General features: G+C 39.8%; 1 protein-coding gene across 3 annotated transcripts; it reads right to left on the bottom strand.

The window, feature by feature from the left end:
* Positions 1-494: 494 nt before the first annotated feature.
* Positions 495-27,253, bottom strand: LOC117298999. Of its 3 annotated transcripts, XM_033782404.1 has the most exons (12): positions 26,307-27,253; positions 21,797-21,918; positions 16,837-16,950; positions 15,652-15,723; positions 14,663-14,731; positions 12,269-12,413; positions 9,964-10,176; positions 6,914-7,042; positions 5,855-6,005; positions 3,598-3,869; positions 2,770-2,838; positions 495-1,091 (listed from the first exon to the last, which is right to left on the bottom strand). In XM_033782404.1, the coding sequence occupies exons 1-12, from the start codon at positions 26,437-26,439 to the stop codon at positions 1,087-1,089; spliced, it is 1,494 nt and encodes a 497-aa protein (XP_033638295.1). In that variant the 5' UTR covers positions 26,440-27,253; the 3' UTR covers positions 495-1,086. The 3 variants fall into 3 exon arrangements, with proteins under 3 accessions (XP_033638295.1, XP_033638293.1, XP_033638294.1); XM_033782402.1 differs by lacking the exon at positions 495-1,091 and having other exon boundaries at positions 1,702-2,838; XM_033782403.1 differs by lacking the exon at positions 495-1,091 and having other exon boundaries at positions 1,702-2,838; positions 3,598-3,860.
* Between the last annotated feature and the right edge of the window lie 294 nt (positions 27,254-27,547).

The following is a 27,547-nucleotide window of genomic DNA, read 5'->3' as shown; positions in this document are numbered from 1 at the left end:
GTCTGGGTCGGTATAATTACGGACACACACTACTAGTAAATGTATTTTAGTCTTACAAACAAATCACTTGTTCTATTAAAAATACGTATAAATATTTTCCGCATCACCAAAGGAAAGTAAAGTTGTATTAAACTACAATGAGGAAACATGCAATTTCAACAAACACCGGTTGAACACAGGTGTGGCGCAGCATCGATAACATAGTATATTTTGAATGAATAAGTTTGACTAACTATTGCTTAGCCTATGGTGGTAACAAGTGGAAAAGTCACAGGACTAATTAACAATTTCCAATCAGGGTAAGTGACTTCATAAAGCCTGTAAGCACAAAAACTAGCTGAGCATGAAATTTCTTCCTTAATAAAAACAGGATTACCAACCAACAAAGTTCCACATGATTGTCAGGAAAAGCAATTAACAGCTGAATGCCAGGAACAAGCAATATGCAACAAAGTAATATTTGATTGGCAATCTTGTTTTTATCAAGAAAGAAATTTCATGCTAAGCAAATTTTTTGTACTTACAGGCTTTATGAAATTGGGCCCAGGTAGCTTGTCATTTCACTAGTCCGTCAGGTTTATCACCAGTCCATTTTTCACTCTGTACATAGGGATGCTTTCCAACACTAAACTAGCCTGCCGCAGAATTTTGACTGGTCTTTGGGTTTTTTAACTGGTTTTTGGCAAGCGGACCACTGTTAAGTGTGAACGCTGCCAACACATCTGTAACCCATGCAATACACTATCATCCAGTATGGATCTTTCTGCTAACAAAAACATTGATTCAGACTTACATGCGGCAGTGCAGTGTATCTCAAAGCTTATAAGCACCAAATTTTGCTAAGCGTATAAACAACCTGCTCAGCAGAAATAGGTTACCAACCAAATTGCCATTTAGTTCATCTTGTTGCCCCGGTAATTAATTAAGTTATTTGTGGGCGAATTTTCTGCTTAACAGCTTTATGAAATTTGGCCCTCGTGGTTCGAGACATTTTACTATTGATGTTATCGATGCTGTTCCTTATTGATATTAATAAGACTACATACTCAGCCTAGGATTTGGTAAATTGAAGCTAATCACTTGGGATCATTCTGTATGGATGGAAAAGAGAAACTAATTAAGTATAAAGAATAAAAACAAACAAGAACCTTGCCCAGACAGGTTGTAAATCGTTAAAGACACTGGACACTCATTGGTAATTGTCAAAGACCAGTCTTCTCTTTTGGTGTATCTCAACATATGCATAAAATAACAAACCTGTGAAAATTTGAGCTCAACTGGTCGTTGAAGTTGCGAGATAACTATGGAAAAAGGAACACCCTTGTCACATGAAGTTGTGTGTTTTCATGCTTGATTTCGAGACCTCAAAAAGCTAATTCCGAGGTCTCAAAATCAAACTCAAGGAAACTTACTTCTTTCTCGAAAGACTACGTCACTTCAGAGGGAGCCGTTTCGCACAATGTTTTACACTATCAACCTCTCCCATTTACTCATCACCAAGTAAGGTTTTATGCTAATAATTATTTTGAGTAATTACCAATAGTGTCAAGTGCCTTTAATACATGTAATACAGAGGAATGTCTAACAGGGTAAACTTACCTTCACAATCCCTGAATGAGATTGGATTTGGTCTGAAATTTAATTTAAAAATTGGCCGTCATGTTCACCAAACTCTTCCTTATTTAGGATCAATCTTAGAACTTAGGATGAGTTAAGTTCCATATCTAGCCGTCGATATCACCAAACTCTTCCTAACTTAGGATTAATCTTGGGACTAAGGACGGGGTCAGTTCCATTTACAAATACATAGGACGCATGAACCCATCCTAAGTTAGGGCGAGTTACTCGTCCTAACTCGAGATAGGATTAATCCTACCGTTTCGTGAAATCGGCTGCAGAGATGTTAGGGCGCATTGAACCCATCCTAAGTTAGGACGAGTTACTCGTCCGCACTCGAGATATGATTAGTCCTAGCGTTTCGTGAAATCGGCTGCTGGCACCTTAAGGAAAAGGACTCTTTAAACCACTGTCCTTTTTATCAGAACTACAGTCTACTCACAGTGTTACCGCAAACCAAAAGTCATAAACACAAACCTTAGAGTAGGAAATTTACTGGTGGGCAGTAAGAAGTTTGAAATCGTCTCCAAACAGAAAAAGAAACATTCTTACCAGTGGGGGAGTTTTGGGACGCTAGGTGGCAGACGACTGACCAGGTAAATCCATTGTTTTTGGTTATGTGTGCTTTCTTAGAACTATGTTAACAATGGAAAAATACCCGGTAAGTCTGCTGCCACCCAGCGTTCCAAAGTATTCCATTACAAGCTTGTCGAGGGTATGCGTTCAAACCCATTTTGGGGGGTAATGTTTACTTGGAATGGTATAAAAAAAAGGGTATTATCCAACTAAGTTAAACAAAATTAATTTCAAAAATAAAATCTTGATGAAATATTCATGTTCAGGTTGAAGATCTATATACAGATTATACTTCTTGGCCATGTTGTTATTTTAAACTCGACCTGACAGCTGCGACTGGTCTTAATTGTGGACTTTGCGGTTTATGTGCTGGGACGGGTCTCTTTGTATTTGGCAACTTGAAGTACGTATGTCTGACTTCAAACTCATTTTCATCATACGGTACCTCATTAAATGACGGCTCGTGCAAGGGGACTGTGTCACAAACCAGGTTGACATATGAATGTTCAAATTTTAAAGCGGAGGTTTCATCTGTGGGACTTGTGGTGCGGGCCGAGGGGGCGGGCGGAGACCCACCTGATTTTTCTTCTTCGTAGACACAGGAATAAATATCGTCGTCTTCGATGACTACTGGTGGCGGGGAATCTAAAACAGAAATAAAATGGCGACGTTAAAATAGCCCAGCCTCGGAAATACAAACTTCTTCATTTCAAAACTAAAATTGAGAAAAAGATGCAAATGTTCACAAGTTGATCATGAATCAAACAGCGTTTGCATATGCTGTGTCATCAGCCATGAGAACACTCAAACAATTGTCAAACAATTGTCATTTACTATTTACATTAAGTCTTTGATGTTACTTTTTTCAATTGGGGAATCTTGTGGTTGGTTCTGGGACTTTATATTTTTTTTAAAAAGCCTGTTGTTGTTGCAAGATGTCTCAATTAGGGAATACATCATGAAACTTCATCAAAACCACGATTTTGCCGATTATTCGGTTAACAAAAATTCAAGACGATATGGTAATCGTTTAAGAAATGGTATCGCGATTTTCGATTATATCACCCAAGCTTAACACCAAGTGAGAAGACTGGGCCCAATTTCATAGAGCTGCTTAAGCAACAAAATTTGCTTAAGCAGAAACATCCTTGCTAAGTAAAATCAGAGTACTGGCCAAGACTCGACTCAATTGTTATGCTAAGTAAACAACAGCTAAATACCAGTCACAAGCAATATATACGACATGACATTTGGCCAGTAACATGTGTAAAATAAGCAAGCTATTTTCGTGCTTAAGCAAATTTTTTGCTTAAGCAGCTCTATGAAATTGGCCCCTGGTCTTTGACAATTACCAATAGTGTCTAGTGTCTTTTGTTATTCAAGTATTTTTGAAAGCACGCTTACTTTTAGGACTTTTTGGAGGTGGGTCTTTCACCGCTTTCTGGAATGGCTTAGGGAAGACAGCCGGCTTGCGAAGTTTAGTTTGGGGTGTTGGGCTGACAGCCACTGATTGACGTTGATGTTCTTTAAATTCGTCGTTATCCACATTGCCGTAGAGCTGGTCGAAGTCCTCCTGGCCGTCATCGGGGACGAAGTAGACGGGGTCGCTTTGCGGTTCATTTTGCTCCACTTGGATTCTGGGAGGGCATTGGGCTGCATTGGCTGAACTGTTGAAACTAGGGTTTAATCAGAAAAACAATTTGGTGGAAAAAGTGGTTAAAATACTAGTCTTCACAGCCAAAGATCAAAGTAATGAGTTACTGCTACTACTACTGCTGCTGCTGCTGCTGCTGCTGCTGCTGCTGCTGCTGCTGCTGCTGCTGCTGCTGCTGCTGCTGCTGCTGCTGCTGCTGCTGCTGCTGCTGCTGCTGCTGCTGCTGCTGCTGCTGCTGCTGCTGCTGCTGCTGCTGCTGCTGCTGCTGCTGCTGCTGCTGCTGCTGCTGCTGCTGCTGCTGCTGCTGCTGCTGCTGCTGCTGCTGCTACTGCTACTGCTACTGCTACTGCTACTGCTACTGCTACTGCTACTGCTACTGCTACTGCTACTGCTACTGCTACTACTACTACTACTGCTGCTGCTGCTACTACTACTACTACTACTACTACTACTACTAATAATAATAATAATAATAGTGGCCTCTTATAGAGCGCTCAGGTCCGTCAAGCACGACGCTAATGGTGCTTTACAAGCAAAATTCATACAAGAGTACAATGTAACTAAACATTGCACATATATATTTTGACTAACTTAGGTAGAGATGCAGGGTCTAAGCTTGGGCGATATCGATTTATTTTATTCACGATATATCGCCGACAATATATCGCGATATTCGATATAATCGCGATTAATGAAATTTGACATCATCAGTCTTCAAACTCCAAGTGAAAGTTGTAGAAGAGACAGTCATAGCTTAAGAGAGGTGTTCTAATGACCTATTCTTCTGCTTTTACTCCAAACCTATGGGGTGCAAGATGTCTCAGCTAGCAAATACATCGCGATATTTAATCGATATTGCGATAAATTGCGATTATCACGATTATTGCGATATATCGCGATATATCGATATTTCGATTAAAACCAAATCCATCCGATATCGAAATCGTTTCCAAATTAATATTGCGATATTCGATAATATCGTGATATCGCCCAAGCTTAGCAGGGTCATCAGTTCAATGAAACGGAATTACCAAGTGAACAAATGAGTTTTGAGTAGTTGCTTGAAAGAACTAGCAGATGAGGCTTGGCAAAGAAGAAGAGGAACATTGTTCAAGAGAGATGGGACTGTGTGGGTAAAGCTGTAGTCACCCCAAGAGTGCCCCGATCGGGAAACCTGAAGAAGCAAAGAATGTGATGACCGAAGTCTGCGATATGATTGATATGCCTGGATAGAGTTCTGCAAGTAGATTGGTGAGGAGCCATAGACTGTGTGGTAGACCAGCAACAGAAGTTGTGATTCGTTTTCAAAAGGGTACCAGTGAATGAAGAATGAAGAACCGGTGTTATGTGACAGGTGTTAGTACAGTAACTGGTACTGATGACGCATTGGTTGACTGATGTGTCAATGGTATTCCTAAATAAGGATAATTCTTCCTGGGTGGACATTCTCACGCCGGGGTTTTGGCGATATCCCAATGTGGCCACCGGGCCTGGAATTTCATTCTTGAACATGTTGAAAGGGCAAGGCCATTTTCATTTTGCAAAGGGCTCTCTATTGGAGAATCTTAAAGTCAATGGGAAAATTTTCAAGGGCACCAAGGCCTAGACCAGGGGGAAAACTTTCTCAGGTTAATTTAATTGTATACAAATACATTTTCAATTCAAAAACCCTTTGTCATGCTGCCTCCATCTTGGTCACGTTCCTTGTATCGAATAACAATAATGAATGCTAATAATCATTATATAGAAGAGTTTGCGGTGACACCATGTAACAACAATCTCTAAATGAGTTGGGGTGGTTCTGAAAAGAACCGTTGGATTTTTCAGAAGCCACTGAAAGTTTTTCAGAACCACCCCAACCCATTTAGAGATTGTTATTACATGGTGTTACCGCAAACTCTTCTATATCTTATTTCCACCATGTAAAGTTTCAAATCCTACTCGATAATCATTATGCAATTAGAAACCAGACTATTTTGTCCTTCCAGCCTCGGAATGGTTACTCACCTCGGTGGCATAACAGGGGTCTCTGTATCTGACACAACTTCAAAATATTCTGATTTGCTGGCCCCTGGGGATGAAAGACATGGGGAGAGATTTGGAACGACGTACATATCATCCTCTTCATCCTCTTCAATTTGTTGAACCTCTACCTCATCTAATAACAAAACAATAACAATAACAATAACAATAACAATAACAATAACAATGGCAATAACAATGGCAATGGCAATGGCAATGGCAATGGCATTTTGTGTCATAATTTCCACATAAAACCAAGAGTTATGAAAGTAAAAGCTTGACAAGTTTTGAGATGTGCCCCCTTTCGTCATATCAAAAGTTGATAAGAATTAGACAGTGCAATCTCCATAAAATATAAGAGTTTATGATTTCTCTCATTAGGCTGTGTACAAATTGTGCCTGCAGGAAGTCCAGGCTCTGTGGCTCTTTTGTAAACACGTGATGTCACAGGTCACATCGTCTATAAATTAACCCCTTGCACGCACGTCACACGCGGCAACTGTGCCACTCTCACCATTTTGGTGGTCAATAGGTTTACGTTTAAACCCTGCGTCGCCTAAAATGCGCACTTCACTGAATAACGCACAGAGTGACATTGCCCACCAGAATGGCGCATCCAAGATTATTCAATGATGATGCAGGTGAATTGGATCAATATACATGATCCTAAGAGTAGGAAATCATGGGGCGATACTGTAGGTCATTTTCGCATGCTGGACCCACATTCTGGAATGACTTACCATTTTCATAATTCGTAATATTTCTAGTATTAAAACTTTCAAGATTAGTTTGAAAACTAGCTTGTTTAATATGGCCGATCTGAAATTTGTGTTTGTCTGATTTTCCTTGACTGTGTGAGGATTCCCTTTCTTGTGACTTGAGCACCTTAATTTGGTGGATTTCGTCGCTTTACAAATTCTCTACATGTATATTATTATTATTATAATAAACAAATTTGTTTCTGTAATGTTCCTCTAACTAATGGTGGCATCCATTCGGTAATTTCTCATTAACAATCAATCACATAAAAGAAGTGGATCGTACTATTTCTTGGTGGGAGTTTCGGCGCTTCATTTCCAGAGATTTTCCTTTTAAGCATTTCCTCATCAGGCGTCATATATTCGTTTTCATCTTCCAAGTCACTTTCATCGCTCTCAGATGCACGGTTAAAAACTGAAATAAAGAGAAGGAAAAAAACAAAAACATTATTTTGGTTTGACCCTCGCACTGATGATGCTCTGGGAAGTCCCTCAGGAAGACATATCCACAGGCTGCTCGGGTAGGATTTGAACCCAGGACCCTAGCATTCTAGTGTAGATGTCTTAACCACTAGACCACTGCAGGCTGGCTGTGGCATAGTATGTTTAAAACAATGGTGGATGATATTGCATGGTCAGACAGTAGGAGGGTTGACTGTGTACTGTGTAGATGCATTCACAACTTGATATCATATTGCAGGCTGGCATATCATTTAACACTACATTGGATGATATTAAATGGTCAGACAGTAGGAGGGTTGACTGCGTGAGTTGTAGATGCATTCACAACTTGATATCATATTGCAGGCTGGCATATCATTTAACACTACATTGGATGATGGTCAGACAGTAGGAGGGTTGACTGTGTACGTTGTAGATGCATTCACAACTTGCTATCATATTGCAGGCTGGCATGTCCTTCAACACTACTGTCACAGCTTACCCCGCAAGGCACCCATGACCGAAAGACAATCTAGGCAAACTCAAATAATTATAGACAAGTGACACAAGAGTTACATATTTACAATAAATAATTACAAGTTTAATATATACACTTCTCTCCAACCTTCACTAAGTTCGGTCTATCTCACAAATCGATATTAAATGAAATCCAAATCAATGAATGATTTAAATACTTTGGTCACCTCTTCCAAAAGGCCCTCTCAAATTCAGAAAGGTTTTAAATAAAACAGACTGTGTCCAATTTCTGCCGACACAAACCTTAGTCAAATTAAAGGAAACTATTTGACTGGATAAATTAATCCCAGTTTAACAGTCACCTTGATTATGGCACCTTTTCTAATAAATATACACAAACTATGCCCTCGATCAAAATTTAGAGGCACATGTACTTAATATTTACAATCACAGAAATCCCAAAAACCAACAGCTCTAGAGTGTTCACTGCTCTAAGCCTGGTTAACGGTTTTGTTACACACAAAGGAAAAGCAAAATTCAGCTATGAACTTGGGGCAGATTTTACTCCCAAAAATTATTTACAAATATCAACTCCCTTCAAAATAGCGACAGTAACACTGGCGTCAAATACACACCTTTTAGATAGGTTATTGATCACACTCAATCAATCAAAGTCAACGATAATAAGTAATAGCAGTTACGTCTTTTGGACTATTCTCTCCGCATTAATATCTTTCACATTAGCGGTAAACAGTTATATAATAATAAGTAAAGAAACGTTCCCACCGGATTATAGGCGACTGGCGTCCACTTTCCACTCCCACAAAGATTAAAAGCTAGACAATCCCAGCTTCCACACAGTAAACACAAATCAGTCACAAAGTTCATAAAGTTCTCACAAAGTTGTTGCGCCCTCTATTGTTCACGTAGCAACTACGACTCGGGACGTCTTACATCGGCCGACACTCAGTCTGGCGGTTCTTCTGGCGGTTCCAAATTACTCACACCCAGGGGTGAAAACCATCTATTTGTTAGAAAAAGTAAACCAAAATCTTCTAATAAATTTGTCCAACAAATGAATAATAAACTGCTCGAAGTTTTCCATAAATCTTCCATAAACTTTCTTACACAAAAATTGATGAACATTTCCAAGTTCCAAAACAATAGAGAATTAAATGAACACGCCTTTTGAATAAATGTAATAAGCATTGAAAATGGCCCCAGAATTGCATTTTCCAAACCACATCAACTTAAAACTAAACTTCTTCTTGGAACAAAAATAGCATCATGCACTTGATTTTAGTAAAGTTTGAAATGCAGTAAACATGCAATAAAAAATAAGAAATTAACTTACGGTTTCCATAATAGTATAGCTCTTGAAGTCCAGCTCTCAGCATTGCTGTCCCACCTCAACCAATTTGCCTCAAGATTAACAGCAGCCTGAAAATCTGCTCTGAATTTAGCAATTTATGGCGCACAATCACAAAGATTTGCTGAGACCAACACCCAGTGCAATTTTCTGTCACTGCATCAAGGATCCTCTCTCTATCTAAGACGCTGCTAGAATGACCACCCTCTACCAAACACACAGCTAGCATACACTCACTCTCCCTGACCGCACCCATGGACTCAACATACCCCAAAATTTCACCCATTCAAAATTCATACTTGAACGGAACATAATGCCCTAAGGAATTTCTGGGGGGGTGCTTATCACTGCAGACCCAAATAAGGCAAAGCATTTAAACATAACAAAGACACAGAATAACCACCTACTGGCCCTGCCTACTGATGAATTATTCATGAGGTCAGCAAACTATTACTAAGCTCACAGCTACTGAGGAGGGAAATAATATATACACATGTCTCCATGAGGTTAAATTCTGACAACTACAGTGGATGATATTGAATGGTCAGACAGTAGGAGGGTTGACTGTGTACTGTGTAGATGCATTCACAACTTGATATCATATTGCAGGCTGGCATATCATTCAACACTACATTGGATGATATTAAATGGTCAAACAGTAGGAGGGTTGACTGTGTAACTGTGTGTTGATGCATTCAGCACATGGTATCATACTGCTAGCTGACATAGAGAGATATCATTCAAAACACACTGGATGATATTGAAAGGTCAGCCAGTAGGAGGGTTGACAATGTACCGTTGAAATGCAATCATAACTTGATATCATACACCAGTCTGGCATGTGATTCAATTCCACATTGGATGATATTGAATGGTCAGACAGTAGGAGGGTTCACTGTGTACTGTGTAAATGCAATCACCACATAGTATCAAACTGCAGGCTGGCATAGCTTATCTATCATTCAATACCACAGCAGAATATATTAAATGCTCAGACAGTGGGAGGGTTGACTCAGGAAAAACTACATAAAGACAAAGTATGACATTACCTGGAACCCCACCCTTCGGCTGCTTATTTTTACCCTGTTGTGTGAAAACAGGTTCCAATGGTAGCCTGCAGTTTTGGGGCGAGTTATTAAAGGTCTGCGGGGGTGGCAAAGACTTGAACTTCTGTGCTGGCAGGTTTCGTTCTAACGCTGGATCTCTTGGAGGGAGCTGAAGATGCAACTTTCTGAAAACGTCCTCAACTTTACTGCTATTTTCTGTAAAAGAAAGTAATCCAAAATATAAATTTTAAGCAATTATAGTAAAGCATCTTGCTTAAAGATGCTATGTCAGATTTTTGGCCGATTTGACCCAAAAATTTTGATTTAAAATTCAATAGGTATTTTGAAGGGGGTCGAGAAAGTTACAAGCTTTCATTTGAGCCATTGCTCAAAAAGTCTGCCAATTATTAGTAGCAGTGAAAACAATATATCACGTGACCAATTCTTATGTGTTTTATAAGAAACATTTTTAATTTTTGTCATGGTTCCAGACCATTAAAAGTAAAAGTTAAATTTTGTTTTGTTAGAGCAGGTGATACTCTTTGAAATACCATTCACTCACAAAAAATATATTTTTTAATGTTTGGGGCAAAAAATCTGACAAAGCATCTTTAAGGACACAAGTGTCATGAAAAGGATTTGAATCGACACCCGATGACTTAACCACCAGAACTCAAGTTCAGTGCTGTTAACCACTCGTTGTGCGTTTGTTCTCTCCTGAGTCATGAAGGGTCTTTCTTCGGACCCTCTGGTTTCCTTTTTCAGAAAATCATCACACATCTCTGGCTGTGCTCTGTGGTCATTTATAGGTTGATGTATCTTTACATGCCTGTCACTCGGATGGACATGGTAGGGCATTGCTGCAGGCACACTGAGCTGCCTGCAAGCCGTCTGGTGCTGTGGGAATCGACTTAAGCCCGGTTCATACTTCCTGCGAATGCGATGCAAATTTGACGTGAATATGACGTCACAACTCTCCTTTCGCAGCGATAGTCGCAAGTGAGTTGAGCAGAGTTGAACTGCTCCGAATTATTCAGTGCAAATTTGTGACGTCAACATTACGGGCAAGTATGAACCGGGCTTTATGGGGCGAAGCTAAGGGGAAGACTGAGATTGAGCCATGTCGGGGTCCCGAGGAGAGTTGCTGGGGCGGAGACCACAACAGAGTTGGCTGCCTGCAAGCTGTCTGGTGCTAGCTGTGGGAACTGACTCATGGGGCAAAGCTGAAGGGAAAACAGTGGTTGAGCTATGTCAGAGTCCTGAGGAGAGATGCTGGAAAGAGACCACAACAGAGTTGGCTGCCTGCATAGAGGACAGGGAAGACAGGCACCCTGAGCTGCCTGCAAGCCGTCTGGTGCTAGCTGTGGGAACTGACTCATGGGGCAAAGCTGAGGGGAAGACAGTGGTTGAGCTATGTCCGAGTACTGAGGAGAGATGCTGGAAAGAGACCACAACAGAGTTGGCTGCCTGCATAAAGGACAGGGAAGACAGGCACCCTGAGCTGCCTGCAAGCCGTCTGGTGCTAGCTGTGGGAACTGACTCATGGGGCAAAGCTGAGGGAAAGACAGTGGTTGAGCTATGTCCGAGTACTGAGGAGAGATGCTGGAAAGAGACCACAACAGAGTTGGCTGCCTGCATAAAGGACAGGGAAGACAGGCACCCTGAGCTGCCTGCAAGCTGTCTGGTGCTAGCTGTGGGAACTGACTCATGGGGCAAAGCTGAGGGGAAGACAGTGGTTGAGCTATGTCCGAGTACTGAGGAGAGATGCTGGAAAGAGACCACAACAGAGTTGGCTGCCTGCATAAAGGACAGGGAAGACAGGCACCCTGAGCTGCCTGCAAGCCGTCTGGTGCTAGCTGTGGGAACCGACTTATAGGGTGAGGCTGAGGGGAAGACAGAAGTTGAGCTATGTCCGAGTACTGAGGAGAGATGCTGGAAAGAGACCACAACAGAGTTGGCTGCCTGCATAAAGGACAGGGAAGACAGGCACCCTGAGCTGCCTGCAAGCCGTCTGGTGCTAGCTGTGGGAACCGACTTATAGGGTGAAGCTGAGGGGAAGACAGTGGTTGAGCTATGTCCAAGTACTGAGGAGAGATGCTGGAAAGAGACCACAACAGAGTTGGCTGCCTGCATAAAGGACAGGAAGGGTTACAGGCGCCGGGAGAGATCTCGCTTGCGGGCGACTCTACCACGTTGTAACTGCATCCTTCACAATTCCATTTCTCAGCAATGAGTGAAGAATGACTAGCCTACACAAATTATCATTACTATTACTTTTTTTCTGTATCTTGCGTACTGGTTTCTATACCTGATACAGAACTAGGTGTCATTGCTGGTCCACTCGGCATCGACTCGACTGCTTCTAGTTTCACCTTACACAAGGCGGTGCTTTTCTCAAGGAAACCCATCAGAGATTGACAGTGTTTTGTCATCGACTCCTTCAACAGCACAGCCTAAACACACAGAAAAGAAATTTAAAGGTATTATACAGGACTGGGAGAGCCGAGAAAAATAGTCGCAGACACTGTTCATGTTTTGTGTGATCAACCAGGCCTGGAATTTTATCTTTGAAAGGGCAAGGCCATTTTCATTTTGCAAAGCCCACTTCCATTGGAAAATCTTAAAGTCTATGCGAAACCTTTGAAGGGGCACCAAGTCAAAGACCAGCCGTAGATTTCACCAAACTATTTCTAACTTAGGATTAATCTTAGGACTTAAGCAAGTTAAGTTCCGTATCCAAAGACGTAGGACGTATTGAACCCATCCGAAGTAAGAACAGGTTACTCGTCCTAACTCGAGACAGGATCAATCCTAGCGTTTCGTGAAATCGGCTGCAGGGCAAGGAAGGCCATGGTCTCCTTGAAATCCCAGACCTGAACAATCACATACAATATGTACATGAAACAACAAACAGTGAACATTTGGGCCTATGCTGCTGCGTGAGTCAGGAGAATAGTGAAAAACCAAGCACAATTTTCACATTGTAAAACACATTGTCCTTATTTTTGAAAGTAACAACCAACATTTTTTTTTTAGGCTTCAGATATAGTTTTCCCGAATATGACTTCATTTCAGAGGAAAATATTTCACAATGGTTCTCTACATGTAGTATGGTGTAAGCTTGGGCGATATCACGATATTATCGAATATCGCGGTATTAATTTGGACACGATCTCGATATCAGATGGATTTGGTTTTAATCGAAATATCGATATATCGATTAAATATCGCGATGTATTTGCTAGCTGAGACGTCTTGCACCCCATAGGTTTGGAGTAAAACCAGAAGAATAGGTTATTAGAACACCTCTCTTAAGCTATGACTGTCTCTTCTACAACTTTCACTTGGAGTTTTAAGACTGATGATGTCAAATTTCATTAATCGCGATTATATCGAATATCGCGATATATTGTCGGCGATATATCGTAAATAAAATAAATCGATATCGCCCAAGCTTAGTATGCAGAGATGCCAACATTGAATTGTAAAAAAGAGTAGCATCTCCCAAAAGTTAAAGGCTAGCGCAGCTTGGGCTCCCTAAACCGATCTTTCTATTACTCTCTACAATGCTAATTAGCTCATTTTCAGGCATTGTTGTGAAATAACAATTACCTCTGTATACACTAACAGAACAGCTACAAATCTTTATAATGGCCAGTGAAAAAAAAAAAAAAAAAAAAAAAAAAAAATCCCTCATCTTCTGACTTTGTTTCAAAAATAAATGTAACATAACAAAGGGTAGCCTTACTTAAATGTTTTTGTTTTAATGATCAGAAATGCAACAACAAACTATTGGTAGAGAGAAGAAAAAAAAAAGGAAAAAAAAGAAAAAAAAAAAAAACGTGTCCGGATTTTGGGCAAAAAATACGTGTCCGTATTTTGGGCATTGTCTGGACATCGGCGCTACAATTACTAGTAAGAAAACATGGAAACTGTCTAGCTTAGATCTCACAGGCCACTCAGTTGAAGGTATTTTTGTTCAGAAGGTCTCCTTTTTTGTCGCCATTATTTCATACTTTTTGTGCCAAGCTTCGCTAATTTATTCCTCCATGGATGAAGTACATGTACAGACAGCGTGGGCACAATAATAATGGATACGTGAGGAATGAGGTTACTGTGACACGTTAGCTCACACACAACCTCATTCCCCACGCACGTGTGCACTATTCCCCAATCATGAAATAGAGATCAATGGGTACGAACTTGCAGCAATGCACTAGCGTAAAAATACTCATCCGGCCAGCCAGCGGGGGATCAGAGGGCACGCAACGACCATGTTCGAGTGAATTCGCCGCTATTATTCAACACTGCTTTCTAAAATTAAAAGTGTTTTTTCTTTTCTGTTACAATTACTTGGATATTTTTCTTAATTTTTATTTCCACTTAATAGTTGATTCGTTGTTTGCATGTATTGTACGATTTAATAAAATTATATTGGGCGGCTTGTTTAGCGTGTTTTATTGAGTATTATCGTAGCGTCGTAGTCACGGCTCGAAATCGTATTTGCTACGCCCAAATCGTGTATGTTGGTATCTCTGAGTATGGTGAAGAGCCTTGTTCAAGGGCACAAGTGTCATGACATGGATTCGCAACCACACTCCACTCAGCTGACAACACAAAAGCTTGGGTCCGGTAAACTAGACACCAGTTGCGTTCGGCAACACCACACCACAAACCTAACTGGACAGGGCAATATTCTTACCTTAAAGACTTCAAATTCTGAAAGACATTTCTTCAGTACTTCGGCCATTTCTCCATCTTTTGCTTGTGCCTTGAGAATAAAATAAACAACATTCAATTTGTTACTTAACATAGTTCCTTCTGGCTGATATCCTTGCACGAAACTAACATTTGAGATTTAAAGGCAGTGGACATTATTGGTAACTACTCAAAATCATTGTTAGCATAAAACCTTACTTGGTAACCGTACTGGGGAGAGGTTGATAGTAAAAAACATTGTGAGAAACAGCTCTCTCTGAAGTAACAAAGTTTGTGAGAAATAAGTATTTTTCCACGAATTTGATTTCAAGACCTCAGAATTAGATTTGGAGGTCTCAAAATCAAGCATCTGAAAGCACAAAACTTTGTGTGACAAGGGTGTTTTTTTCTTTCATTATTATCTTGCAACTTCGATGACCAGTTGAGCTCAAATTTTCACAGGTTTGTTATTTTATGCACATGTCGAGGTACACCAAGTGAGAAGACTGGTCTTTGACAATTACCAATAGTGTCCAGTGCCTTTAAGGCTATGCATGGTGTAAAACATACTAAGTGCGTAAAGTTTGCGATGACCCATGTAAAAATCTCTCTTTTTGTGAGTAGTGGTGGCTCTGAGAAACGCCGGTTTGTCTTGCTTGACGTTTCGGTCAGTGCGCTCTGATCGTCTTCATTCTCCCGAAGACTGTCGGAGCACACTGACCGAAACGAAGAGCGGGAACAAACCGGCTTTTCCCAGAGCCACCACCATTGACAACAGAGATTTTTACATGGTGTTACCACAAACCTTAGGCTGTGTCCGGAACTGCGACTTCGGCTACAGCTACGGCTAGATCAGTGCAACTGTCATTGTTGAAGAACAGGCAGAAGTGCAAGATCTAGCCGTAGCTGTAGCCAAACTCGCCTTTTCGAACACGGCCATACTTGCTTAGTAACCTAAACAATCCATTTTCCATTGGGATATCTTCTTCTTACCAAATACAGCTCCGACTCCAAGTTCACAATTTTTGATTTTTCTGTTTTCTTGGCCTTCTTGGCACTCTCCACCTGCAAAAAGGAAACATGAAAACATGTTGCAAATAAATATAATTGGAGACTTAAAGAGATAGTATAATGTACACATAATGACTCTGAAAACTAATGGCAATAAAGTCTTACTTGCTCAGAAGTATTGTCGTCGACTTCACCAAACTCTTCCTAACTTAGGATTAATCTCAGGACATAAAACGAGTTAAGTTTCGTATCCAAAGACGGTTGGACGCATTGAACCCATCCAAAGTTAGGATGAGTTACTCGTCTTAAAGGAACACGTTGCCTTGGATCAGTCGAGTTGGTCTTTGAAAAGCGTTCGTAACCGTTTGTTATAAATGTGAATATGGGTAGAATGATGATGTAAAAATAGAATACAATGATCCACAAAAACATGCCTCGAAAATGCGTGGTTTTCCTTTTACCTCGTCAACTAACAAAGTCGGCCATTGACTCCCATAAATGGCCGACTGTGTTAGTTCGCAGAGTAAAAGGAAAACCACGCAATTTCCAGGCATGTTTGTGTGGATCATTGTATTCTACTTTTAAAACATCTTTCTACCCATATGCATTTTATAACAAACGGTTACAAACACTTTTTATAGACCAACTCATCCGATCCAAGGCAACATGTTCCTTTAACTCGAGACATGGTTAGTCTTAGCGTTTCTTAAAATCGGCTGCAGCAGCTATGGATAGTATAATACAGTTTGAGAAACTTTGCGCTACGATATGCTATAAAGAACTGCAGTTATGGAAAAAATATCACTTTTTAGATTCTCGCGAAAGCTTGTGCCCTCTCAAGGTCAACTTACACTGTCTATAAAACACTTTTAAAAAGACTATGTCACGCAGGGCAACTTTTTCAGGCAACTTGAAGGCAACCAATCGTACTGTTGCACAAGGAACACTTCGGCAGCATTGACTAAGAGTCAATAGACTAAGAGCCAATCTTTTAAAAGCTGTAACTCGGCATCCCCAAGAAAGTAATGAAAGAAACTGAAATGTAAATAGATTTTTTTTCTTTCTTGGAGATTGCCTGGAACTGGTTGCCTGTAAATTGCCCGGTTTGACATGACCTTAATACTGATTGCCCAGATAAATAACACTGTATTACATGTAACAACCAACCTTGTTCCGGCAGGCGACCACCTTGCTTGCAGATTTCTCTTTTTCTCTCTGGACTTCTGTGACTTTCTTTCCTTCTGCTGTGATGTCCTTGAACGTCTTTCTGTATCTGGAACACTAAACCATGAAAAGAAAACAAATTCAAATGAGCTTGTATTATGTCAACGAGAAGTAAACTCTTTAAAAGTGTACCTGAAAATAATATTCATCTATTCACAGCCTTGATAAAAAATTGCGTTAATTATACAATTTTTTTTTTGTAGTTGAGCTTCACCATAAATGTCAAGGTATAATTATGTTTTTCCATTGTCGTTAACACACAGATTGGTGGACCACGTGTCAAGACCCTCTAGGATGCTCCAAATTTTAATATAGGATTCCTATATGGGTAATTGTAGGGTGTCAGCTTAATAGAGTACTTTGGACATTAAACAGCATCCTTTCCAAAATAATAATTCCCCACCCATCTGTCCAAACGAGGTTGCTCCATTGATATTTAATTTAGGATTCCTATATATGGATAATGGGAGACTTTCCAAGGCTAGGTGGCAGCCTGATTACCGGGTAAATTTCCATTGTTTACGTAGTTCTGAACATGCACATAATTCTGAGAACAATGGATTACCCGGTAAGTCTGCTGCCACCTATGGTCCAAGAAAGTCTCCCACTATTGAGCGCTCAAAAGGATGCTTCACAGTGTTGTTTCTAAAATAATCAATCCCCACCTGTCTGCCCTAGCGCGGGAAGGTCGTGTCATGTGAGTAAAAGGTTAGTGTCTACAAGAGTTGTCCACAGCGTTTAAAGGCACTGGACATTTGATAATTACTCAAAATTATACATGTAGTAACTTTACACTTCAGTGACTTTAAATACTTTGGTGTAGTAGAATGTGCTTCCGTTACCGACCCTATTAATATTTTATAAACTAAAAGTATTTCAGCCAAAAAGTAGAGGCCATTTTGAAGGCAGTCATTAGTAAAACAAATTGTGACAATTGCTTGATGCAACTTATTTTAAAAACTGTTAAAGGGTGGCTGCAGTGTTTTTTTAAATAATTTATACGATTAAACATGACTTTTTAAACCTGAAATATTTTTTTATATTTTTTATTAAATGCGCAAATATTTTAAAAACGGTTTTCAAGTGATTAGGGGAACCCACCCCACCCCTAAAAGGGAGCCTTCATGTGACGTCATGTCGGGCCCCCTGGCTGTGTGCATATAGAGATGTGTGCACTGTGTGGCCTGGTACCTAGGCGCGTGTAGTTAGGGACCACACTCTATTCAAACATATCGTCGGCAAAATTGCCGACGATATGTTGGAATTCCCGACGTGACGTCGATGGTAGGGGGGCAGTAACAATCCACAAAAGGGGGGGGGGCATGACTTATTCGCTAATTACGCAAGTGAGATATGTCGGGGAAAAAACAAAACACATTTTATTGATGTTCAATACATATATCAGAAATAAATGACAGCAAAATTAACTGTTTAATTTTAATTCACTGCAGCATCCCTTTAATGATATCTATGATTTAAATAGAGTTTAATGAGTCAAAACGTACTCCCGTTCCCATGGAATTGCCCTGTATACATTTCAACCCCAGAAGTCTCAAACATTTAAAGACAAACTTCCTTGTACCCAAGTTTTTTAGTCTGTGAGTCATGCATTTATATGTAAATTTAATTGTCCTTTTATTGATGTCAACTTTCTTGTGGCATGATGTTTATTTACTTTAATGCAGTGTGTTTCCTGGTTTATCTGCAGTACAATACTATAGCAACCAGATATGTGTTGGGAAAAGGAAATGTGGCTACACTATAGTCTATTATGACAACGCCCGATGGGTTTCTTTTGTCAGAGAGAACAGTTAGGTTAGTCGTTTCGGATTCTGAACATGGACACCTATTGAAGAAAGACCACCGAAAAAATGCAAGTCATATCCAAGCCGGATTAGGTTTCTCACCAAGCACAAGGAAGCTGATCGAGTCTAATACGCTGTCACCATCTTGGTCATGTTTCATTGCGCAAACATGGCACTAATTACATGGCACCAGACTATTATTTAGTCCAGCCTCAGTTTGGTTACAATGAGTTGGAATGGAGTACAAAATCAAGATGGCCACACCGTGACAAAGGTCTGTACGTACGAATTGCAGAAAACAAAACACGAACAAAAACCATACCAACCCAAAGCAATTTTGTCAAAAACACCAAGTTGAAAACGCTCCAAGGACCTTGTTTCAATTCAGCGTGCTTTTGCCGAACTTCTAAAATGTTGGTCCAAAATGCAAGTAGTGCAGTCAGGAAATTGGGGAAATCCAGGAATCGGCAAAGAGGAAATTTAGTGTTTTTTTAAGCAAACTTCTAACAAAATCAGTACCAAGATATAATGCACTACATGTAAAGTACTTTTAAAATAAATAAAAAATGATGTACATGTAAAGTGTTTGTTTTTATCTTTCAGTGTAATTGAACCCACACAGGCACAGGCTAAAAAGCCACTTCAGATAATGGCTACTGTACAACGATAAAGAAGATTTCATGGTAAATTCTGATTGAAGGAGGACATTGAGGAGGGGCAAACGTATTGGGGGCAATTTCACCAAGCTGCTTCTTGCACCAAAAAGTAGAGCTATGTACAATTTAAGCATGCTGACCAGGGGCCAATTTCATAGAGCTGCTTAAGCAAAAAATTTACTTAACCACGAAAATAGCTCGCTTATTTTACACATGTTACTGGCCAAAATGTCATGCCATATACATTGCTTATGACTAGTATTTAGCTGTTGTTTACTTAGCATTACAATTGAGTGGAGTCTTGGCCGGTAATCTGATTTTACTAAGCAATGAATGTTTTGCCTTAAAAGATAAATTTTGTGCTTTTAAAAGCAGCTCTATGAAATTGGGCCCAGAATTAGGTAACCATCCAGACTACCATTTGACATGAATTTGTGAAGAACCTACAATATCTCTACTCCTATGCAGCACCACAAACATAACTGGCAAACGTACCTACAAATTATACAATGTAATTGATCACAAAGAAAGATGTAAGTCACACACATCATTCTAGATTAAGATTCCAAGAAGCTAGGAAGTAGGACCCTTGACAAAATTTTCTTTGAAAAGGCATGCAATGTGCCCTCTTGTCTATGGTCGTTACAGCTTCCTACATATTTCCTCATGTGTGATAAGAATTTAAAGGACAATTTTGTCTTTCGAGGACTGTCAATATACAGTTGTTTCACGCTTTGAATGCGATGGGGTCTATGGCGTTTCCTCTGCCCATTCATGCAAGAGAAGTTGGGGACCCACCTCTGGCCAGGAATATTGGTCTTGGAGAGGGCAAAGCCATTTTTCAATTGGTACCTTTTAAAAATAAGCCGTTTTCACACTGTATCCCCGAGGAATACAGCCCCTGGGAGGCTCAGGGACTTGTTTTATCCCACGGCTACCCTGGCGCACTTCCACACAGTGTCCCTACTCCAATTCCACGGAGTTACACTTTTCAAGAATACCCCAGGTTTTTACTGCTTACCCCTACTCCGGAGCAGGGGCAGCTATTCCACGGAATTTACCCATTCGCCGGGGCAGACCGGGGTACAGCGAATCAAGTGAGAAACAGCCGACCGCTATTCCCCGTGGATAACCCCAGCATGCCCGGGGAAAAGCATAGTGTGAAAGGGGCTATAGAAAATATTACAGTATGGGAAAATTATGAGGGGCACCGAGGCCACGACCAGGGCAATGACAGCTTGGGCTCTGTCCTCCAAAGACGCTTATTCCTGCACCCTGTTACCTTACGTGACTGCTTCGCTCATTTTTTGGCACATATCACCACCTTGCTGAGAAGATTTGCCAAAATGTTCACTTTGTATCATTTAGCTTTTTTCCCGAACCTCTACATGGGTCATTAAAGCCATCGGACACGTTCGGTAAACAGTATTGTCCAAAGGCCCACACTTCGTGTATCACAACTTATATATAAAATAACAAACCTGTGAAAATTTAGGCTCAATCGGTCATCGGAGTCAGGAGAAAATAATGGCAAAACCCGCCCTTGTTTCCGCACTTTTCGCCGTGTCATGACATGTGTTTAAAATAAATCAGTAATTCTCGATATATCGAGAATTGATAATCGTTTTAATGTATCTCAAAAAGTAAAGCATTTCATGGAACAATATTTCAAGAGAAGTCTTTCACCGTTACCTTCTGTAAACCCTTTAAAGTAGGCCTACTTGTAAATCTGTGAACTTTTTTTTTGCTGTTCCGAAAGTGTATAACGGCTTTAAGAACATTTGAGAGTTCGCAGAGAATTGAAACCTAATCACCGTTACCGTTTCATATTTCTGGTAATGAAACCAAAGATGTCTCATTTCAAAATTGAAGTGAACTTTATCAGCTGTATTTCGCAAGCCTGAGGGAATCTGTAAAAAAAAAGTGCTAGCGCTGTGAACCAGGGGTTGATCAAGCGAGGCCATCCATGTGTAGGCAAAGTACACTGCAAGTGGTGGTGGACATGCGCCTCTGGCCTCATTTCGGGTAAGGCATATGATGTCATGCATTAATTTTAATTTATTTTTATGTCCTAACTTAGCACTTGTCCCAGGACTCTTTAGGGGTAATTTAAAACTTAAGGCTAGTCCTAAGTTAGGTCGAGGGAAACCTGCCTAACTCGAGCCAAGACTAGTCTTAACTCTTTGTGAAACAATATACCCCAGAAACACCAGGAAGATTTTTGGTTTACAAATTGCCACAATGTAAAAAAATATTTCTGGTAATGACAATGACAATGTATACAAAAATAATGTCTTGTTTTTCTCCTTATTGTTAATTTCTATTTGATGTTTGCTTTTGATGTTTGTATTTTTATGTGCAATCAGTTTTTTTAACTGCGATACATTTTTTAATTGAATTGAAATAAAAAATAAGAATACAATAAATATTTTGGTCTCGTACCTCTTCCATATATTCTTGTAAGAGTTGAGTAAATCCGGCATCCAAGTCGGACCACGCTGAGAACACATCTGGGAATGCATAGTTGGGCTCACTGTAAGACCATTTGAGTAGGTCCAAGCTCACTGGAAGTAAACAAGAGAAGACAATTAACAACTTTACTCAAACTTAAAGCCATTGGACCCTTTCGGTAAACAGTATTGTCCAGGGCCCACACTTCGTGTATCACAACTTCTATATCAAATAACAAACATGTGACAATTTAGGCTCAATCGATCATCGGAGTCGGGAGAAAATAAAGGGAAACCCACCCTTGTATCCGCGCGTTTCGCCGTGTCATGACATGTGTTTAAAATAAATCCGTAATTCTCGCTAATGAGAATTTATATTGTTTTACTGTTTTCTCGTAGTAAAGCATTTCATGGAATAATATTTCAAGAGAAGTCTTTCACCACTACCTTCTGTAAACCCTGTAAGTTCTTTGTAAATCTGTGAACTTTTTTTTTTTTTCTGTACCGAAAGGGTCCAATGGCTTTAAAGACCTGTACACGTTTGGTAAATGTCAAAGACCAGTCTTCTCACTTGATGTATCCCTTCATAAGCATAAAATAACAAACCTGTGAAAATTTGAGCTCAACTGGTCAGCGAACTTGCGAGAAAATGATGAGAAAAAAAACACCCTTGTTGGACGGATATGTGTGTTTCAGATAGGAATGAAAGACTTCTAGCTAGAAGTCTATTATTATTTTAGTGAGAAAACACCTCTTTCTCAAAAACTACGTCCCTTCAGAGGGAGTCGTTTCCCACAATGTTCGTTTCCCACAATGTTTTACAATATCAACAGCTCTCCAATGCTCATTACCAAGTCAGTTTTTAAGTAAACATTTTTGAGTAATTACCAAATGTGTACCTTCCCTTTAACGGTCTTATGATCATAATTTAAAAACGGAAACAGCTAAATGTTTTTTTCGCATAATGGAATGGGTTAAATTCAATTCACAAATACCCTAGTCCTATTGGCTGAAAGGTGGCTACTTGACCACTTAAAGGCACTGGACACTGTTAATTACTGAAAAAAAAACTGTTTGCATAAAAGCTTACTTATGTAGGCCAGTAATGAGCAATGGAGATCTGTTGATAGTATAGAACATTGTGAGAAACAGCTCCCTCTAAAGTAACGTCATATTTTACAAAGAAGTAATTTCAAAGTAAAATTTTTGAATTGATTTCGAGACCTTACGAGGGAGGTTTCAAAATCAAGCCTCTGAAAGCACACAACTTTTTGCAACAAGGGGGCGATTTATTCCATTATTCTCTCGCAACTTTGACGACCAACTGAGTTCAAATTTTCACAGTTTTGTTATTTTATGCATGTTGAGATACACCAAATGAGGAGACTTGTCTTTAAAGGCACTGAACACGTTTGGTAATAGTCAAGGACCATTATTCTCACTTTCCATGCATAAAATAACAAGCCTGTGAAAATTTGGACTCAATTGGTTATTGAATTTGCAAGAAAATTATGAAAGAAAAAAACACCCTTGTTGTACAAAACAGTGTGCTTTCAGATAGGAATAAAAGGCTTCTGGCCAGAAGTCTGTTAATGCTTTAGTGAGAAATTACCCCTTCTCAAAAACTACAATACTTCAGAGGGAGTCGTTTAAATGTGTTTAAATACTATCAACAGCTCTCCGTTGCTCGTTACAAAGCAAGGTTTAATGCTTATATATATATTTTGAGTCATTACCAAACGTGTACAGTGCCTTCAACAATTACCAAAGGCGTCCAGTGGCTTTAAAATTAACTCCATGAAATTGGACCCAGAACAAAGGTACTACTGGGACACAGTATTTTTTCAAATATATATTAAAGGAACACGTTGCCTTGGATTGGACGAGTTGGTCTACAAAAAGCGTTTGAAACCATTTGTTATAAAATGCATATGGTTAGAAAGATGTTTCAAAAGTAGAATATAATGATCCACACAAGTATCACTCAAAATTGCACGGTTTTCCTTTTACATCACCAACTAAACACGGTCGGCCATTTATGGGAGTCAAATAATTTGACTCCCATAAATGGTCGGCCGTGTTAGTTGACGAGGTAAAAAGAAAACCGTGCAATTTTGAGGCATATTTGTGTAGATCATTGTATTCTACTTTCACAACATCTTTCTACCCATATGCATTTTATAACAAACGGTTACAGACCCCTTTTCAAAGACCAACTCGACCGATCCAAGGCAACGTGTTCCTTTAAGGGAAAGCCATGGAACAGTCCCTCAGCAGGCTTTCCCCCCAAAGGAGAAAAAACATCATTGTCTCTGCATGTAAATAAAGTTTCAACGCACATTGTATTTCAAGCAACCCCAAAACCCTTTTCATTTTCTGTCCTTCATTATTGTCTACCAAGGAACTCTTCAGTCACCTGTTATGTAACTGATCACACATCCAGAACCACAAGAAGAAAACATTAAGAAAACAATAAAATCCAGGTTTCTTCAAAAGCTATCACTTCATGGTTAAAGGGTGTATGTACTTTTTGTAGACAAAAAACACAATGTCCATAGATTTACACTAAACTTTACACAGTTTGTAAATAATGATAGTAGAAAGCTTCCCTGAAAATATTACTTGCTGAGGTGCTGTAGTTTTTGGGAAATGAGTAAAACAATGTCATGAAAATAATTTTCGTCTCATGAGACAAAAATTATTTTAAGCATTTACAAACGTATTTTCATGACATTGTTTTACTCATTTCTAAAAAACTACAGCACCTCAGTAAGTAATATTTGAAGGGAAGCTTTCCACTATCATTATCTTTAAACTCTGTAAGTTTAATGTAAATCTATGGACATTTTGAAAAAGTACCCAAATCCTTTAAAATGTGCACTTTTTGTTTCATCTCATTCGTCCAGTCTGCATCCAAACTGGCAGCCACAGCTATGGTTACAAATTTTTGGCAAGGGTGTTTTTAAAGACATCTTTGTCTTCAATGCAAGATGGAAATCTAGCCAAGCAGTTCATAACATCACAACATTGCAAACTGTAGCAAACACATGTAGTGTCCTGAGTATGTTTAAATTGTGGTTGGGTGAGACATAATTCAAAATTCATTTTGCAATAACAACAGTTGAAGAAATGTATTATTTTTAAAGGGGAAAAACTTCTCATGTGTCTCTTTCAGTCTGTAGTACATGTGTCTAATGTTGTTAAGTTCTTATCCTCGAGTGTTATGTCCATTGTTATCGGTCAGCCTTGTTTTGACGGCTGACCTCGGTGGCTGATAGGGAGGTGGCAACAATTTCCTTTTTAAAACAAAGTTTCATACTGGAAGCTGTAGGAAAAGCCTTAATAAATTGACAACTCTGCTCTGGGAGTCGAACATTGATCAAGAATAACTAAATATTAATTTGGTTCCTTTCTTTACACCTTTTGTACTGTATCAGTTCTTTCACGAGTTTCTGTGAAAAAATCACTACGGCATAATACATGATTGGGATATATTGAAACCCACGATGCTTGCAGTTCAAGAGCAGTGCCATTAAAGGAACACGTTGCCTTAGATTGGACGAATTGGTCTATAAAAATCCGTTTTTTTTTATAAAATGCATTGGTTGGAAAGATGTTTTAAGAGTAGAATACAATGATCACAAATTTGCCTCGAAACTGCGTGGTTTTCCTTTTACTGTGCGAACTAACACGGTCGGCCATTTATGGGAGTAAAAAATCTGACTCCCATAAACGGCCGACCTTGTTAGTCGACGAGGTAAAGGAACACCGTGCAATTTCGAGGCATATTTGTGTGGATCATTGTATATGCTACTTTTACAACATCTTTCTACCCATATGCATTTTATTACAAACACTTTCCAAAGACCAACTTGACCGATCCAAGGCAACGTGTTCCTTTAAAAGCTAGACCACCGAGATTGCCTGGTATACAGATACAGGCAGCTCGAATCCTATATCAGGGGGTACCATCATTCCAGGCAAATACTTTCAAAATTCAGGCGAGTTCTTTGCAAACCTTCTCCGTTTTGCTCGGACACAATTTCCTTTGGCACCGGACACACATACTTGCCAAACACTCTTTCGCAAGACACCGGCGGCACAATAGACCTTTATCGCGGTGTGGCCATCTTGATTTTACTCCATTCCAACTCATTGTAACCAAACTGAGGCTGGAATAATAGTCTGGTGCCATGTTTGCACAAGGAATGTTAGCGTTCATTACTGTTATGGAAACAGGGAACATGACCAAGATGGTGACAGCGTGATAAGGTCCATAATCCAGGTCGCAAGTATCCATGCAGCTCCAGTCAATGTTAATTTTGTCCCGAACCTTAAAATTACCTTGTTAAAACAAACAAAAAAACCCCAGATCACGACCTGACACAGGAACAATAATCCAGAGGTCGCAGACGCAGGTTAAAATCAGATAATTTTCTGCACGTCCCCACCAATTTATCCGCCCTTAATTAACTCAAAAACCTGAAACCCCCTGATCTTACCATCATTTAAACTGGATATAAGTTTTCCATTGATCAATTCTTGCACGGTTTTCTGGTCAATGACAACCGTAGCAAGATCGCTTCTTCTCAGCATGTTCTTTGCGACCCATTTCATTCCATCCATCTTCATCATCTTGACAGATACGATTCGTGCCCAAGTCTTGAAAGTCAACTGTACGCAATTTGGTTTGGCCTAAAATAATTCTCAATCAAAACGTTTCAAGTTTAAACCTTTTCCATAAACACCCAAACATTGACTTAATTTACAACGATATGTCATCACAAGACATCAGTCATAAAGTCTTAAATTTTTAAAGTTACACAATCAATTTGTTTGATCAAAAAACAAATCTGGTTGTTAATCACACTTCACAGAATACAGCAGCTTCTTCCTGGTTTGTTGCGCACGACTTGGATGTTTTGAAACAACAGCTTTCAATTAAAGTTTCCGGCTTTTCTAAACATTTATCATCGAAGAATACAAAATAGTTGTGTCCATTTTCCCCGGACTTTAGCCAAAAAGGCACGGCCCAAAAGGCAGTGGATGGTTCAGCACAGTTCTGCACCCCTGCAATGCAACCGTCTACCGACCAGTCATACACCCCCTCCTCACACCATGCAGGACTCAGTCGGTCTCAGTCGTCATATTGCTCCATGCTGATCCTTTATCGTTGCCGTTGTTTGTTGATGCAGCGTTTTGTGCATGCAGTAGCGTCAAGTCCAGTGACAAAGTTGACTGACTCACGTATCACTCTTTCAAACTTCCTTTTTCTTTTCCCCGATGGACACAAAGTTGGGGTTCATCAACACTTTATCTGATGTCTATTTGAGATTGCATAAAAGTATGGACGCGATCATCTTCTCCACTAGATGTACATCAGTTTACGTCGTCCAAGGATCAGAGAGAGAAGGCGGAAGTAAATAAAAAATTTATGTGGTCTGTACGATCTTTGGTGTTAATGCATAACTGACTCGACCGGCGGTGGCCCGGCCGATCACACGTACTTTTTTCGGCACCTTTAAGCTCTCTGTGAACTCGGCACCACAAACTCGCCACATTATGCACTCATCCAAAGTCAGTCCCACATAATATTTACGTGTGAGGGGGTAGTAACAACAACACAGCGTGGCACAGCTCTGGCGTGTGACGACCAGTTAAAAAAGCAGAAACAATCAAGTAGGATGCGATCAACAAGTACTTACCTTTTGACATAATGGGCGCGGGCCTAAGCGATTTTTTA

This window comes from Asterias rubens, chromosome 13 (genome assembly GCF_902459465.1).
Source record: "Asterias rubens chromosome 13, eAstRub1.3, whole genome shotgun sequence".
Taxonomy (NCBI): domain Eukaryota; kingdom Metazoa; phylum Echinodermata; class Asteroidea; order Forcipulatida; family Asteriidae; genus Asterias; species Asterias rubens.
This window is presented reverse-complemented; position numbering and strand designations above follow the sequence as displayed.

Coding starts and splice junctions, on each gene's coding strand:
- LOC117298999 (XM_033782402.1), bottom strand. CDS start 26,439: ATGATGAAGATGGATGGAATGAAATGGGTCGCAAAGAACATGCTGAGA. Junction 15,724..16,836: donor TGGTCGCCTGCCGGAACAAG/GTTGGTTGTTAC, acceptor TCCTTTTTGCAG/GTGGAGAGTGCCAAGAAGGC. Junction 7,043..9,963: donor GCCGAAGGGTGGGGTTCCAG/GTAATGTCATAC, acceptor TCTTTATTTCAG/TTTTTAACCGTGCATCTGAG.